The sequence below is a fragment of the Trichosurus vulpecula genome, chromosome 5, assembly GCF_011100635.1.
Source record: "Trichosurus vulpecula isolate mTriVul1 chromosome 5, mTriVul1.pri, whole genome shotgun sequence".
NCBI classification, from domain to species: Eukaryota; Metazoa; Chordata; class Mammalia; order Diprotodontia; family Phalangeridae; genus Trichosurus; species Trichosurus vulpecula.
Window position 1 is genome coordinate 16,514,495 of NC_050577.1, and position 16,931 is coordinate 16,531,425.

At 45.4% G+C, this 16,931-nt stretch overlaps 1 protein-coding gene across 1 annotated transcript in view; it reads right to left on the bottom strand.

Annotated features, from left to right (window-relative positions):
- Window positions 1-16,931, bottom strand: part of OSBPL3 (oxysterol binding protein like 3) — a gene marked incomplete at its 5' end in the record, with an annotated part of 52,779 nt that continues 35,848 nt past the window's right edge. Inside the window, 6 exon segments of the mRNA XM_036761519.1 lie at window positions 1-2,232; window positions 5,098-5,220; window positions 7,643-7,769; window positions 9,466-9,610; window positions 13,185-13,329; window positions 15,048-15,126. Coding sequence (XP_036617414.1) covers window positions 2,136-2,232; window positions 5,098-5,220; window positions 7,643-7,769; window positions 9,466-9,610; window positions 13,185-13,329; window positions 15,048-15,126 — 716 coding nt within the window.

Sequence of the window (16,931 nt, forward strand, 5' to 3'; positions counted from 1 at the left end):
CAATCAACATTTATTAAGTGTCCATGATGTGCCTGGGGACACAAAAAGAGGCAAAAGACAGTTCCTGCCCTCAAGGAGCTCACAATCTAACAGGGTAAGACCTAGGATCAGCTTCAGAGCTATAAAGGGACCACAAGAGTCAGCCAGGATCACTTCACCTTCAGCAATGAGAAAACTGAAGCCCAGACTTATGCCAGGCTGCAGAGAGCCAATGGCAGAGCTGATGTTGAGCCAATGTCCTCCAATGCCAGTGTTAGCACTGCCACCCTCTTCACACTGAGCTAACATTCCTACCAGGAAAGCTAGATCGGGTTTCCTTATGAGCAACCTGAACTATGTCCTCTGCTTGTGTGAACAGAACCCAGCTAGAGTTGACACCACACCAGGACCAAGGGATGGTGTGACTGTTTTGAATGCAAAGGAGACTGATCTGTTTGTCTGCACACAAGAGAATGAGAGACTCCAATTTTGAAGGATGATTTTATTGTCGTAAAGCTCGGTGGGCAGTTGTCCTTTGCCCTGGGAAAGAGCCCTGCCCACTCCACACAATGCCCAAATCCTACTATTGTCCTATAACTTAACAGCCCACAAGGCTTCTGCCTTTTTTTCTCATTTTTTATTGTAGCAGATCAGATGTTTGCCCACTTTGAAACCTGTCAAACATTTTATTTTGTTTTCTTTTTTTTGTAGAAACCTTTCCTTACATTCTTATCCAACCTTGAGCTTCCACAGCACTGGCCTGGGCATCAGGATAGAAAGTTTATGCATCAATTAGGCCCCAATCCTTATGTCATTTGGGCAATTGCTTGGTCATGCATTTCCTTTATTGCACATATTAGCGTATGATTCCGTGATTTGGAATCACTCATCTGCCTGTGGTCTGAATCTGTGCTTTCTCTTAGGCAGCTGCCAAGTTCGTGAAGTAGAGACGCTGGACAGGAGGAAAGTGAATGGTAGAGAGTGATGGCTGGACAAGACGCAGCTCAATACCACGGGACACAGAAAGTCATCGAAAAAGAATGGAGAGTTCAAAGGAAGATCGGAGATCCCATCGTTTGGGGCATAATAAGGCAAATGGTCAAACATTTTGTACAAGAGCTAAAATATGGTACTTAGAAGAGGTAGAAAATACTAAAATAGTATTTAAGAAAACACAGCAGTTATTTAAAACAATTAGGTAAATTTGCCAAGTTTTTTCTTTTCTTAAAAAGTTCCCCTGTTGCGTGTTTCGAGTTCGTAGAAACCAGCAAGGTTGTGGATACAAATGCATTAAGGACTTCAAACTGTACTGTTGAATACTGAGACATCGTTTAATAGGTTGTGGTGGGAGGGTCACAGAAGGACAGGAAAGCAGGGGCTGCTTTCAGTCCTAGCCAAAGGTTCTGTTCTCCCTTGGGGCAGCTTCCCCAGTGGCTGCTTTGAGCCATTGATCCAAAATGCTGGGCATGGGGATTTCTTTCCTAATGCTTGAACAGCAGGGTACAATTGTGCATGTAAGGCAACTGGATGACCTCTTCCAGGAGGTTCTAAACCCATATTAAATAAAAATAAGATTTCTTTTCATTTCGCAACCCCACCCTCCCACCTGAGAAAATACAAAGAAGAGAATAATCAGACCAGGACCTGCAGAATCACCCAGGATGAGCGATTCTCCAGCAGTCTGAGGCCAAAAGGCTGCCGAGCGGCCAAATTAAACTTGGGCAGCTCAGCAAGTCGGGGCTCTCTTCCTTTTCCCTAACATAACTGGGAGATATTATTTTCCCCCTTCAACACAATTCAATAAGGCATCAATTTAATCTGAATGTCTGTGAAGCCTTTGGAAAATTAGTGTTAAAGCTTCTCCCCTTCCTTTCTCCCCAAGCCTCTAACATTCAAGATTTCATTTTATTAAATAGTTTATATATAAAAAGAAATTAAGGTGTTCTACATTCATACAAACAGTCATGGTAACAACTGGAGTTGTAAAGAAATCCATTGAGGAAAATAGATACTTATATACTTACAAGGCTAGATTAAGCACAAACGTGTCATTCTAGATGGTGTCTTTTAAATACATGTACATATATTTATGTATAGATAAGTATGCATTGTCTCAGAAAGCAACCAGCCGAGAATGAGAGGCAGATGAACTTCCTTCACCACAGAGTGGGATTATCCAGTTTGGAAAAGCCGTGGTCTCTCCGAAGGACCAAGTAAGTACCGTTGCTCACCCACGAGTCATCACTGGATTTCCTGTCCAACATCAAGCATTTGTTGAATGAGCGTCTGAAGGAGCCTCTGGATAATCCCCTTCCCTAAAGTCACCTAAGGTCTCAAAGAATACAGCTGTTCTTTCATTTGTCAAACTTTCTTAATACTCGAATACTGGCCAAGATTGAAAAGGTAGAGAATGCTAGAAGGGCAGAACCTAGAAGCCTGGAAACCTGGTTTTTTGTCTTTATTTTTTAAAATCCTCAGGGCCTCTGACTTGTCAAACATGAGAGGTTGTGAACAGTTTGGCTTTTGAGAAAACAACAAGGGTTCATCTGGTGCTATATCAGTCAATCACCAAGGATTTATTAAGCATCTACCATGTGTCTGACACTGTGTTAGGCCTGGGGGATAACAAATAAATCCATATGATGAATACATATGAGCAAGGTGAGATGGGCAGAATCAGTCTGTGTTGAGGATAGACATAAGCATATGTAAGATGGCCCAGAGCCTGGGGCCTTGTTGCCTACTGTGTGTGTGATAAAGGTAGAAATGTGGAGCAGGGGGCAAAAGACAATGGTGTCCCCTCCTTCCCCTAGCTTTGGTTCTACCTTACATTCGCTTGCACACCAAACTCAGAGGATCTGGGGAATTCCTACCCCTAAATCACACAATTTTGGGACAAAAGACTGTGATTCAATCCCTGACACAGGGAATTAAAGGGAAAAACCCCAAAATAGAAGTCTGGGGTACTCTTTCCAGTTTTATTAGCACCCTTAACTGGATGTGATAACTCAAAGTCTGTAGTTACGGCTAAAATGCTCCCCAGATCAGGGAAAGGCTTTTTAGTCATTGCTCCCTAGGAGAGGAGAATTGAGTTGGTTCTGAGGGCTCCAGCTGAAGCCAGAATCTGGTCCCAGGATGAGTCTATGCCCACAGACCCTGTGTTCCATCAATGCGTAGCAACACCCATGTGGCCAATGTAACTACATCCAGCTGTGACCAGAAAACAAAACTGGGGTGGGGCAGCACGTGGTAGAGACCCAACACATCCAGCAGGGGACAGGCCCTGTGGGAACAGCACAAATGCACCCCCAAAGCCACCAGCAGCTCTGTAGCAAAGTTAAGGAGTGGTCACTCCATGTGTAGCCTGTCTACACATGTGTCCTATGTATATGTCCCTTCACAGGTACATCCTATCAACATTTATTACATGCCTACTGTGTGCAAGGCACGTGGTGTGAGGCTCTGGGATACACAAAGGCGCTGTGTACCCCATCATGCATGTTCCTGAGGGAAGGATAAGGTCTCTTCTTCTCAGCGATGGCATGGTTGTGGGACAACATTGTCTGGATTTGCAAGGGGAAGCGTTCTAGCGTTCCTTTTCTAACTGAGCTATTTCATTCAAGGCCCTTCATAGGTCCTTAGATGTAGGGCTGGAAGATCCCTCACACCTCTCTAATCTAACTCCCTCATTTTACAGGTGAGGAAACTGAGGCTTTTGGATGGGAAATGTCTTGCCTAAAGTCACACTTTGCTTTGAAATGTCTCCTCCACTGGACTAGCAAAAGGAAATGCCTTGTGGATATTGCTGAATGATTGACAGATTTTTCTTCAGTTTTCTGACCATCTGACCAGTCACTCCCTTACTCAATCAATGCCAGTGGCTCCTAGAGCTCTTTGTTTCTTGTTCAGGCATTTCAGTGGTGTCTGACTCTGTGACTCGATTTGGAGTTTTCGTGGCAGAGATACTGGAGTGGTTTGCCATTTCCTTCTCCAGCCCACTTTACAGATGAAGAAACTGAGGCACACAGGGTGAAGTGACTTGCCCAGGGTCACACAGCTAGTAAGTATCTAAGGCTGGATTTGAACTCAGGTCTTCCTGACTCCATCTAACTGCCCAGTGCCCCTCTAGGATCAAATATAAACTCCTCAATTTCACTTTTAAAGCTCTTTACAACCTGGTCCCAAGTTATATTTCCAGCCTCATTGGACGTTAGCACCCCCTACCTACCCCTTTACAATCTAGCCAAACTGGCTGTTGATCATACATGAAACTCCACCTTTCATGTCTGTGCCTTCTCAGTGGCCACCCCCCCCCTGCCCATGCCCGGAATATTCTCCCTCCTCATGGAATCCCTCTCTTCCTTCAAATTAAACTCAAGCCCTTCCTGCATGAAGCCTTTTCTGATCTCCCCAGTGGCTGGTGCCCAGCCTCCCAAATTGCTTTGTACTTAACTATCTCATAATTAGGCTATTAAAGCTGAACATGGCACTATGACTTTTGGGAACATCCTATATATTTAACTATTGCCCAGCTCTTTGTGAACAAGGATTGTCTCATTCTTTGTGTTTGTATTCCTGGAGCTCCACCTGGTGCCTGGAGCATAAGAGGAACTTAACAAATACTTGGCGATTCGGTGTATTACATTTGGGAGACATCAAAGTGCTTTGGTAATTATAAGCTACTCCCTTGTGCAAACATCCATTTTTTCAACACAGAAATCCTCCCCAAAATGCTTTGGAATGCGGCCCAAATGACAATATGGCCATGCCTGCTCCCTCCTTGTAAAAGGAATGTTCCTTGAGGGCAGGGACTGTTTGGGTTTTATTTTCATAATCTTAGTCCAGTGATGTGCAGTGTGGAGAGAGCTGGTCTTGAAGCTGGGAAGATTTGGGTTCAAATCTCATCTGGGTGAGCCATTTACTCTTTCAGAGTTCTAGCCAACTCTAGGCTGAGACATTGCTGGCCTGCTCTGATCATGGGAATTTCCTCACCTGTAGTTTCCTACACCAAAGCCATCACAGCTCCAGGCTCACAGCTTGCCTTCAGTCACAGTGCCTCCATCAGCTCTGCCATATTCTCCATGGCAGTACTGGCCTAGCAGGAGGTGACAAGCATACCTGAAAAACCGAGGCTGATGCTCCAAGTTATTCTCTTCCATGACCCGCCGTCGCTCCCTCTGCAGTTGCTCGATCCTTTGCTTCTGTGTTTCTGCTTCTTCTATGTTCCCTTCTTCTAAAAACCTGGACAGAGTGGACCATTAGCTCAGAGATGTCCCTGACCAAGAGTAGCTCATAGGCATGTCCCCAGGGCCTTGGTGTTTGCACTGCTGCCCAGGGAGGGAGGAGAGGAGCTCAGGTATTATTATTCCTATCCTAATGAGGAACGAATGAGGAAATGAAAGCTCTGAGGGGTAGAGGAAGAAATGTAGAGAGTAAGAGGTAGACATGAACCTGGAGCCAAGGTCTTCGTTTTCCCTCTCTAGAGAGCCTCATGCAACATTGCATGAAATTCCTTAAACCCATATAGCTCCCTGGACTTTCCAAAGTGTCCTTAATTACACTATGAATAAATTGGCAGACCAGAGTGGTGGCAAGAACACTGGTTTAGGGGTATAAGAGACCATAGGTATCAAGCTGGAAATAAGATTAAGGGTAATTTTAATCTTTATCTTATGGGCTAAGAAGGGAGGGTATGATTATAGCCACTTTATAGATAAAATACCAAGGCCCAGAATGGTTAAGGGACTTGCCAAGGCCATGATGCTGGGTTCAGAACCCAAGATGACACTGAACTTTGTAAAATGGGAGAGTTCAATCTCAGATTCCTTGTGATCTTAGCCATCTATGGCTCCTAAGCACATAATGAAAAGCCTTCATGGCACCAGGTAAGAAGATTCTGGGATCACCAAGGACCATAGGTGATCCAGGATCTTGTGCCAGAAGCTATACACAATCTGGGCTGACATGCTCCATTTGATAGAAGAATCTGAGCACCTCGGAAGTAAAGAGACTTCTCCAAGATCACTCAGGTACTTGCCAAATACAGATCTGAAGCTGGTCCTGGGAGGTCACATTGCATAGTGGAAAGAGCTCTGAACTTGGGGTCAGAGAACCTGGGATTGATGCCCAGCTCTGCTACTTAGTACTTTGTGACTCTGGGAAGGACACATCACTCATCTGGCTTTGGTCATTACATCAATAAAATGAGAGCTTGGAAGATGATTTCTGGGGTGAGAACCTATGACCCCCACACCAATACACTCTGACTATCTGTGCATCCATTCGCCCATCTATCCATCCAAATATTGAGTGGGTGACTCTGCAAGGCCTGCACCCAGGTCCATCATGTCAACAGTGAGTAACACTGAGGAACAATACACAGAATGGGTTCTTTATCAAAGGAAAGGTCAGCTTTACTTGGAGTAGATGGTAAGTTCTTCAAGAAAGGGGATTTTAAAATCTTGGGGGGTCTTTTTTTGGCCTTGTGTCATGCAGACAGTGGTTACTGATGTAGTAAATGAATTAATGTACAGAGTGGATATCCTTGAGTATTAGGCATTGGAATGTTTGGATGGTCACCACACTTGAGTTCCAGCCTCTGATGGTGTTCAAGATGATGGCAGGCTGGGGCAGTGAGTCTAGTGTTAGATGTGGTCATCAAGAGGCCTGGTATCCAATCCTGCTTCTAACACTTACTAACCACGGGACCCTGGGCAAGTTGCTTTATCTCTTTGGGTCTCAGTTTCCTCATTGATAAAATGGAGATAATCACACTTGCTCTCCACCCTCATAGGGGCTCTGTGAAGAAAGAGATTGGGCAGCCTTAGCACACCACAGAAGTGAGAGGTGTTTCATCTGTTATCATTAGATCTTGGCACCTGGACTGGCCAAAAGTAGTTTCTGCAACTCCACTGGGCTTCACTCCAGGTGATTAAGTTCTCCTGAACTGTATTGTTATAAGAAACTTTCTCTTAACTTTCATTAAGAGCAGGCATTTCCTCAGTAGCGATTCCCTGTGTCATGATTCCCTGTGTCATTCAGGAGGATGATGGGTAAGCTGGAGACCATTAAGGGGAGGATGGATGGATGATGAGGGACTTGGCCTCCTGGGCACAACATGACCCGAGGGACCTAGAGGCACTGGGGAAGAGAACACTCAGGGGGACATGAAAGCCTCTGCTAGTGCTTGGAGGTCTGTTGGATTTGTTCGGCTTGGCCCCAGAGGGCAGAACTAGGAGCAAAGGGGAGATGGTGTACATAGGAAAATTCAGGCTTGATGTCAGGCAGACCTTTCTAACAATTGAACTCTTCAGAAGCATGATAGGCTTCTTTGGGGGAGTGGGCTCACTCTGGAAGGGCCCTTAGAGGTGGTCGAGTCCAACCCCCTATTTTACAGTGGAAGAAACTGAGGCTCAAAAGGTTAGGTGACCTGCCAGGGTGATACAAGAAGTATGAGCACAGTCTGAATCTCAAACTAGTTTCTTCAATTCCAGATCCAGGGCTCTTTGCATTGCATCACTAGGAGACTCTGAATGCCAGGTGGCCATGCATCAGGGATACCACAGTGAGCAATGAGGATTCCTCTCATCACTGACATTCTGAGACTCCATGATTAGCCTCAGCTTCCACCTTCTTGCCTCCCCGGGGAGCAGGGGAACGTTACCTTTGGTCTGGCCGGAACCTCGTGTCCGTTGCGGGGAGGTATGGTTTGGTCAGTGGATCCAGCTCATTCAGCTCTAGGGCAAACTGGGTGAAGCCATAATACTGCTCATGCCCTTTGGGCATGGGGTCTGCAAAGAAGCACCACAACAATTGGTCCCCACCTCCCACTCCCCCAGGTCTCTTGTCCATTTCCCCCACACTCTTCCCTTGACCCCCTACCTGCTCTTCTGTGACCTCAGTATCATTTGGCTTCCCAGCTATTAAAACGTTCAGACAGAAGGGACCACGGTGTGTTTCCTCCCTCCTCCCGGCTTTTCCCCTCTCTGCCCAGCTTGGTCCCAGGTGACTGCAAAGTCTAGACACTCACTTAAAACTTGAAATTGAGGAGCCTGAGCGCAGAGGCTAGCATCCAATTTCTGCAACTCCACCGGGCTTCGCTCTAAGTGATTAAGGTCTCCTGAACTGCATTGTTATAAGAAACTTGCTCTTAAAAAATTCTGTGACTGTTTTTTCCCTGATTCTCACTCGGCTGAGACTCCCCCCCCCCCCCCCCCCCCGGTGCTGACTTTAGGGTTTTGAAATCTGTCCGGCCAGTTTTGCCCTCCCCTATCACGACTGGAATTAACACAAACGGTGTGGTGGGTGCAGGTGGGCTCCACCCTACTTGAGTATGTTTTGGCCTTGAGTGTGTCACTTACTCTTTGTGAGGTCCACTAACTGGCCTCTGAAGCCCCTTCTGGCTCTAGAGCTGAATAGGAAGCTATGTGGTACAGCGGAGGGTGTGATAGACTTGGGAGTGAGGAAGGCCTCGGTTCTAGCCCCACCTCAGATACCTGCTAGCAGTGTGACCCTGAGCAAGTTATTTAACCTCCATCTGTCTCAGTTTGCTCATCTGTGAAATGAAGTTAACCCTGCCTCGCAGGGTTGTTTAAGATAAAATGAGATAATGTTTGTAAAGAGCTTCATAAACTTTAAAGCAGTGTGGAAATGCAAAAGGAAAAGTGGAACCAGTCACTGCCGTGCTCCAGCTACCTCTAGGTCGAAGCCAAGCTCCTCTGTTTGGCACCGGGCCCAAGAGACTCGGTGAGCACTTGAGGAGGTCTTAAAGGTCATCCCATTAGAGAGTCCTAGATGGTCAGAACCATAATAACTACAGCATGAATGTGAATTATAGCCAACGGTTCTGGAGCACTCGACAAATAGGACATCAGAGATTCTCAAGTCCAACAGCCCCATTTCACAGCTGAAGAAACTGAGCCCATAGTAAAGTGACTTGCCTTAGGTCACAGCGCCAGGATTCAAACCTAGGTCCCTTTAACTCCAAGCTCAGACGTCTTTCCATTGTGACATGCCTGAGTTTCCACAGGAAGTTTTACATTTAGAAACTGAATTCAGGTTGTCTGAATTTCTGAATTCACCACTCTTCTATACTACATCGTCCCAAGCCTAGAAGGCAGTGGGTGCAAGATTATCTCCATTTTACAGATGAGGAAACTGAGAACCAGAGAGGGGATAGGAACTGCCCAAAGGTTCCCTTGGGTAGTTAGAAGCAGTTTCTTCCGAAGGTCAGACTCACTGTTTTTAGCTCTTTTTCCTTTCCTGCTTGGTTTTACACTGTGCCATGCACACCAGAAGTGACAATGATGTGTGGGGACTAAAAACTTGCTTCCCAGACTGAGTCAAGGGCTGGATCTTGCAGCCAGAGGCCAGTGTTCACAAGGAGCTCAGGGTGAGGGAAACCCCATTGCTGCATCCCCTGGATAGAGCGCAGTTACTGATGACTTCCTGCCTCCCATCCACACCTGAGCAACATCCCGTACTCACGCGCTCTCCAGATACACGTTGACGAGGATCGCGTGCCGCTGTAGATACTCTCATGCCACTTCCCAAAGAGACGGCGCACAGCTTTGCCGCCTTTGTCAAAGACGGTGCCCTCAATCTCGTGGGAGTTGGTGCTCCAGTATTTGGCCTAGAATGCAGAGGAAACAGGTCACCCACCGCTTCATGGCCACTTAGGGAGTTACTTTAAAAGTGAAAAAACTCACACAGACTCTTCTGGACTCTGAGACACAGAATCTTCTACACGTCCAGCCATAGCTGTCACTGTCATCCTCATTGTCCTAATCCTCATCTCATCTCTGTCATCTTTTCAATTTTGGACTTGAGTTGGAAAGGCTTCCAAGACAAGGCCCTCTCCTCTACGATTCTTTTAGGACTATTGCATATAATGACTGTTTTAGGTAGATGAATAAAATTACTGGGGCATCAACTCATCCTCTGCAAGCATCCTAGGGACGATTCCACCACAGAGGATGATGGAGAGGACATGCGACTTATCCTGTTCCCACAAGATTTGGATATTCTGCTCTGTATTTGGCTTGGAGAGTGAGTACTCATGATGGCAACATCTATTAAAAATGCAACAATTCTAGTGTGTGTCAGCAATTTTGCACAACAGCCTGATCTATAGCAATGGTTCACTTCCAAGGCAGTTGATCTGATGACTTCTTAAGGCTGTTTGGAGGTCCGTATTTGTAGTAGGGGATTTGTCTCCTATCAGTCCATGAGAAACTGTTTGCTTGCTTCTGTCTCGTGTGTGTGTGTGTGTGTGTGTGTGTGTGTGTGTGGTGTGTGTGTGTGTGTGTGTATACATATATATATATACATATATATACATATATATATACATATATATACATATATATATATATAATATTTCTCTATGAGTCTAACCACCAGGATGTGTCTTGCCAGGGATTCAGTAGGTGCCAAATTTCTGCAGATAAGTCGCATGATTTGTGCTATTTTCTTGCATGATCTACAAGATCATTAAGTTTAGTCTCCTTCAACATAACCCTTCTATAACTCCTCGTGGTGATGACCCGGTCCTGAACTATAGCATAAATCCCTCCATTTTCCAAAACAAATCCCCATGATGCTACTTTGTTCAAATATTGTTCTCTGAGGCTGTGTCACCAGTGTCACCTGTGACTCCACTCTCAGATCACAGGGATTAAATAGCTCTCAGTCGGAAGCAACCCGCTGTCAGTTATATTTGACAAACCCAATGGCGAGTAGATGTTGTCAGCCTTTTCTATTGTTTGGCGGAGCAGCATCTGCGCATAGCTTTTCTCTTGCCCTCATCTGTTCCCATGAGATGATTCAGAGGATGAGCAGACTCTGCAGTGTTCGAAAGTTTAACATCTGGATTATTTTCTACATGAAATGTCTAATCTTTTGTAGACTAGTGATGATGATGCTGACAATAGCAATATCTCTATATAATACTTAGGGATCTTCTCTGGATTTCAATGGATTTTCCTATTTACTCTCCTGCCGAGAAGAAAGCTAACTCTCCCTGTACTGATTCATCTGTGGCCAAGTGACGTCTCCAAGCTTGGGGAAAGTACTCGTGTGCGCTGGCTGCAGTCCCCAGCTGTGCCAGCAGAGGGAGCTAACTCCTCAGTAGCCTATTTCCCAAATTTAGCCTTACCTGTACTGTCTTTGACTGAAAACAGTGTGTACCTTTGGATGGCTAAGCCTTGGGTTCTGGAACAGACCAACAGCAGAAGGGCATTTAAAAGATATTTTGAATAATGACTATTTTCTTTCCTTCAAGGCACTGAATCAAAAATCCCAGAGCTGAAAGGGACCCACAAAGTCATCTAACCCAACCTGTATCTGAACCAAGATCCGAACGCTTCCCTCTATCAGCGGGGATCTCACTACCTTAGGAGGTAGTCACTGCCAGCTTTGGCTAGCTCTGACCTTACTTCTGACCTAAATCTGCTTCTTTGTGGCCTTGACCCCTGGCCTTGGAAAGGAGAGATCTGCCATGTAGGATAAATCTCACCCTTCTCCCATGGGACAACCTTTGTTGTGCTTGGAGGCTTAAGCAGTGTATGGCCATTGAATTTTCCCAAGTCCTTCATTGGATTCTCTGAAGGATCAGGAATCAGATTTCAGCTTTTGAAGATTTGGGTCTGATGTTACAACAAGGAGTCATAAAAGGACAAGTCTTTAGTATGAAGAACTAAAATCTAGACAAGATATAAAAGCAGAAGGGGGAGGAGTTTCAACACCCATCTTTGGGAGAGAGCCCTTGGAAGCACTAGCACTCATGTAGTGTCTAAGTCTTGCAAAGCCCTTTATATACAAGTGTATGCCACCCTATTATCATCCCCATTTTACAGATAAGGAAACAGGCTGAGAGAAGGAGACTTGCCCAGAGTTGTGCATGTGGTAAGTGTTTGAGGCTGGATTATGAACTCATGTCTTCCTGACCCCAAGTCTACTGACTGTATCCACTGCACCCCTGAGCTGCTTCTGAAGACAGCTGGGGTGAGGAGGTCACTATCTGCCCTTGGCTGGGATTATCTCCTGTGCTCTTGGCTCTCTAAGCAGATCACAGGATTATAGATGCCAGGCTGGAGGGAACCTCAGAGGTCATCTAGTCCAATCCTCTCATTTTACAGGGGGTCAAACTGAGGCCAGGGAGAAGGGACTTACTGAAGGTGTCTCAGAAGGAGCTATCCAAGGTAGAGTCTCTTTCTCCCTTTTCTGACTTGCTTATTAAATGGGAGACTAAGAACCATACCAACTACTCTGATTTCTAGAGCACTTTAAGCTTTACGAGGACTTTCCTCACAACAACTTGGGGAGGTGAGTGGCACCAGTATTATTCCCAATACATACATGGGGAAACTGAGGCTCACGGAGGTGGAGTGATATATGAATCCAGGCCTAGTCCATGACTCCAAGGTCAGCCAGTGTTCCTGGCACTGGCACTACATCAGCCTCTTTGAGTCTGAGATTTGTGTTTCTATGAACTGGCTGCTCAGAGTGAAGGAAGATGTCTCTGGTGAAACTGAGAGTGGGGGGGGGTGTGACTTCACTGCTGCCCCACTCACAGGCAGCTCTGGGTCACGTCATTTCTGAGACTTTTAGAGGCAGGGCGGTACAGTGGGAAGAGGCCTAGATCTAAAGTACTTGGGCCTGTGTCTGAATCCTGACTCTGAAGTGTTGGCCTAAGTGACTTCTCCATTTCCTTCCAGCTCCCTATTTATGATCCTGCAGGCCTTTTCAGTCATCTTCTTGTATCTTAAAAGCAAGGCCATGGCCAGCCAAACAACCACCATTGTGGTTTGACTTTAAGGCTACCAAGAAGGACCTGAGCCCCTTCTCTCAGACTCCCCCAAGGAAACAAACCTTCCCCAGGGGCTGCCTCCCCAAACCTCCCCACTCCAGCTTCATGCCTACAGGATGGCTGATCCTTGACAAAAATGGAAATAACCCAGGAAACAGTAACACTTTGAGCCATTATCAGTCTGTTCTTCCTCAGTGCGGATGAGTTCTTCAGAACAAATCTGGAGAGGGATGAGGGCAAGGAAGTACTAGGAGCTCTGGAGCCTGGCAGGGGGCAGAAGCAACGTGGGCAGGGGAAAGCAGAGCAGAACAAGAAGCCCAGATGCCTAATTCTGCCTCTGAGAGCAGCCTCCCCACCCTATCCAGTCTGAGCACTGCACCACCCCCCACCCAGGTACCTTGATAAAGTTCACTTTGCAGTGGCAGGAATCTTCATTTAGATTCTTAATGATGATTTCCCCATAGTGTTCAATCCATCTCTGGCCACTCAGGATGTTGTGAATGCAAGAGGTCACTTTGTTCCACTCGAAGTGATCGCCAAAGCTGAGGGGAGATGAGGGTGAGGAAGGAGGCTTTCCAAAACCGAGAATGAGAAGTGAAAATAACCAGAATGACCTTATCAATGGGCCTGCCAACAAACCCTGATGTACTTTCCTCAGCAAGGAAGAAACACACAGAATTCCAGTATTAGAGTCAGAATAGAACGTAAGTGCCATGAGTGCAGCACCATTCCACTTTTGTCTCTGTGTCCACAGTGCCTGGCACACAACTCATTATAAGAGATGGCTAGAAGACCTAGGGTAGCGAGGTGGCACAATGGATAATGTGTCAGAAGACTCATCTTCATGAGTTCAAATCTAGCCTTAGACACTTACTAGCTGGGTGACCCTGGGCAAGTCGCTTAACTTTGTCTCAGTTTCCTCATCTATAAACTGAGCTGAAGAAGGAAATTGCAAACTACCATGGTATTTTTGCCAAGAAAACTCCAAATGGGGTCATAGAGAGTGGGACACAACTGGAAACCTGAACAATAGAAGACCCAAGTTCAAATCCTGCCTTACACACTTATTATTCTGTGTGGCCTTGGTCAAGTCACTAACCCTAGGTTTCTCTATGTGTAAAATGGGGATAGTAATAGTCCCTACTCTTGTTGTGAGGCTCAAATGAGATATCTGTAAAGTACTTTGTAAACATCAAAGTGCTATATAAATGCAGCTATTCTTTTATTATTAATAATTTTAATTGATTATAGATTAATTGATTGACAAAAGCTTTCTTCAAAGCACAGCTCCCCCAGAGATGTTACCAGGGGTGGGGAACCTTTGAGTGAATCCAAACTTCACAGAAATCCCAAAAGGATTTGTTCTTGACTCTTTGCAGTCAAAGGGCCACACTCGAGGACTGGGAGGGCCCATGTGGCCTCAAGACTGCAGGTTCCCCACTCCTGTTTAGTCTTTAACTCCTCTTCAATTAATTTGCATATACTTGGGGCTTGTTTATTTATTTGTCTGTTCAGCCCTTCATTCATGTGTGTACATGTTCTATTCCCAAAGAAAAATGTAACCTCTTTAGAGGTGAAGATGACTTTGGTTTTGGTTTTGTCTAGACCCATGATTTCATCAGTGCAGCGGAGCTCCCAGGGAGGAAACCCCCTTCCTGTCACAGTTTAATAGATGAAGAAACAGACACAGACTGAGAATGACTTGCCCAAGGTCACTCAGCTAGGCAGTGTCTGGGGCCCAACCTGAACCCAGGTATTCCACTCTCCCACTTGGCTCCTTTGTCTGGGACATGCCATCTTCTTTCCTCCTCCTGGTCACAGTTTCTTCAGGTAGGAAAATGGCAGGTTGGACAAGATGAGCTCTAAGCCTTTCCAGCTCTACCATCTCATGATTTGAAATGACACTAATCCCTGTGAGACTGACATTTTGACGTTGAGGTGAACTGACTTGGGTGGCCCGTTCCCAGGCAGTGAAAATCTGGATAAAGGCCTCACTGGCCTCAGTGTGTCGAGGAGGGAAGAGCCTAGGGTGGGTGAGCAATGGTTAGAGCAGAGAGCAGGGTCTCCCAGGCAAAGAAAACTGGACATGAATCTGAGCCAATTGTCTAGCCCATCAACATAGTTACACAATTTAATTTTACGCGCAAAGACAAGTCATGCACGGTAGCTTTGAAAGGTTCCAGCTAATTGCTTAAATCTCAACCACAAATTCTACCCAGTTTGGGTTAATGGGGTCATGATGCCTCAGCGGAGAACTTACGCAGGAAGGGTAACGTGCGTTGTGCCAACTGGAACGATTTCCATGGATTTGCCCCAGAATTTGTTTTTCCATCTCACATCTGGAACAAAACATCAAATGTCAGTCAGTTAGTAGGATGGAGGCCTACTCTGAGGCAACCAATCAATCAATGTACTGATGCTCAGTGCTGGAGAAGAAAGGCCAAGGTTAGAGATGGCTTGTCAAGGATGTTGTAGGGGGAATGCTGCTCAGATGCAAGGTTGTCCAAGTTAAATTCTGTTTAATATAATGTGGTAAGAATTTAAGCACCTACTACATGCCAGGCACTGCACTAGGGGTTGGGGAGTCAACAAGCATTGATTAAACACCTACTAAGTTCCAGGGATATAAAGGAAGGTGAAAACAGTCTCTGCCCTCAAGGAGATCAGAGCCTGATAGGGAGACAAAATGCAAACAACAATCTACACACCAGATATACGTATATACATATATGTGTACGTATGTGTATATGTGTGTGTATATGTGTGTATATGTATATATGTGTATGTATGTGTGTATATGTATATATATGTGTGTATGTGTATATGTGTGTATATGTATGTATATATGTATACATGTGTGTATGTATGTGTGTATATGTATATATGTGTGTGTATGTGTATATGTGTGTATATGTATATATGTGTATATATGAGTGTATATGTATGTATATGTGTATGTATATGTATATGTGTGTATATGTATATCTATCTGTATACATTTATATTAAATAGAAGGTAATCCCAGAGGGAAGGCACTAAGCCCTGAGACTGGGAAGGGCATTTTACAGAGAGAAAAATGAAGCAGCCCTTGCCCTCAAAGAGCATCCATTCTATTGGCATCACATCAGAGGTGCCTTCCACTTCTGATATTCCCTAATTCTTATTTGGATGGGGAGGAATGACAGGTCTTGGCTTGAAGGACTGGATACTTCCTCATTCCCCTTCAGCCAACTGCTCACAGTCACGCTTGGGCTGGTGGAAGCTTAATGCCTTTTCTTTTCTCTTCCATTACCAAAATGGCAGAGATTTCATTAACGTGCCTTTTTCCACTAATTGGGGAAGAGTGGTCATCCCACTAGAGAATCTGCCTGGCCAAAAATTTACAAAATGGTTTGCAGGGCAAATGAAGATTCTGCAAACAAGATCCCAGGGGAGGGTATTTAAGTAATTTTTCCCCACTTCAGGAGCATCTTATTCAATGCAAACATTCCATCTGCAAACTAAAAAGCATCGCTGTTTATCCATTAAAACAAAGGACCAACCTCTGGGGACAAGCAACCCAATTCTTGTTACTATGTGTACTTGCAAATAATACATCGATGCTTTTAAAGTCTTCTCCAGTCCTCATTTTTCACTCTTCCGGCCTCTCTGTTTCTCATCCAGTTGGGAGGCTTTTGTTTTCATATACTCTAGGCTGGGAGTGAAGGATGTGCAGTGTTCGACATGCTGCCAGGAAGAGCTGGCTACAATCTCACCTCAGACCCCAGCCCTCCTGAGCTTCAGACAGCTCTGCGACCAGAGATTACGGACAGGCAATGGGCTGGAGGAGTTCCTTCATCAACAAAACCAAAGGTTCTTGTGGAAAGGATAGGGGAGAAGACTCTCAAAAGAAGGGAAGAGAGCTGACCTTTTGAGTAGTACTTTACTAAAACCCTGTACCCAAAGGAAGGAAGTACGGTATAAGGGAATTGTGCATGGTGTTTAGAGTCAGAAGGTTGGGTTGGAATCTTGGCTGCCATTGTCTGTTTGTGTGACCCTGGGAAAAGTCTCTTCACTCTGGGCCTCATCCCATATCTGTAAAATGAAGGGGTTGGGCAAGGTCATCTCTCAGCTCTAAATCTATGGTCCTATAGTGTCCGAGGAT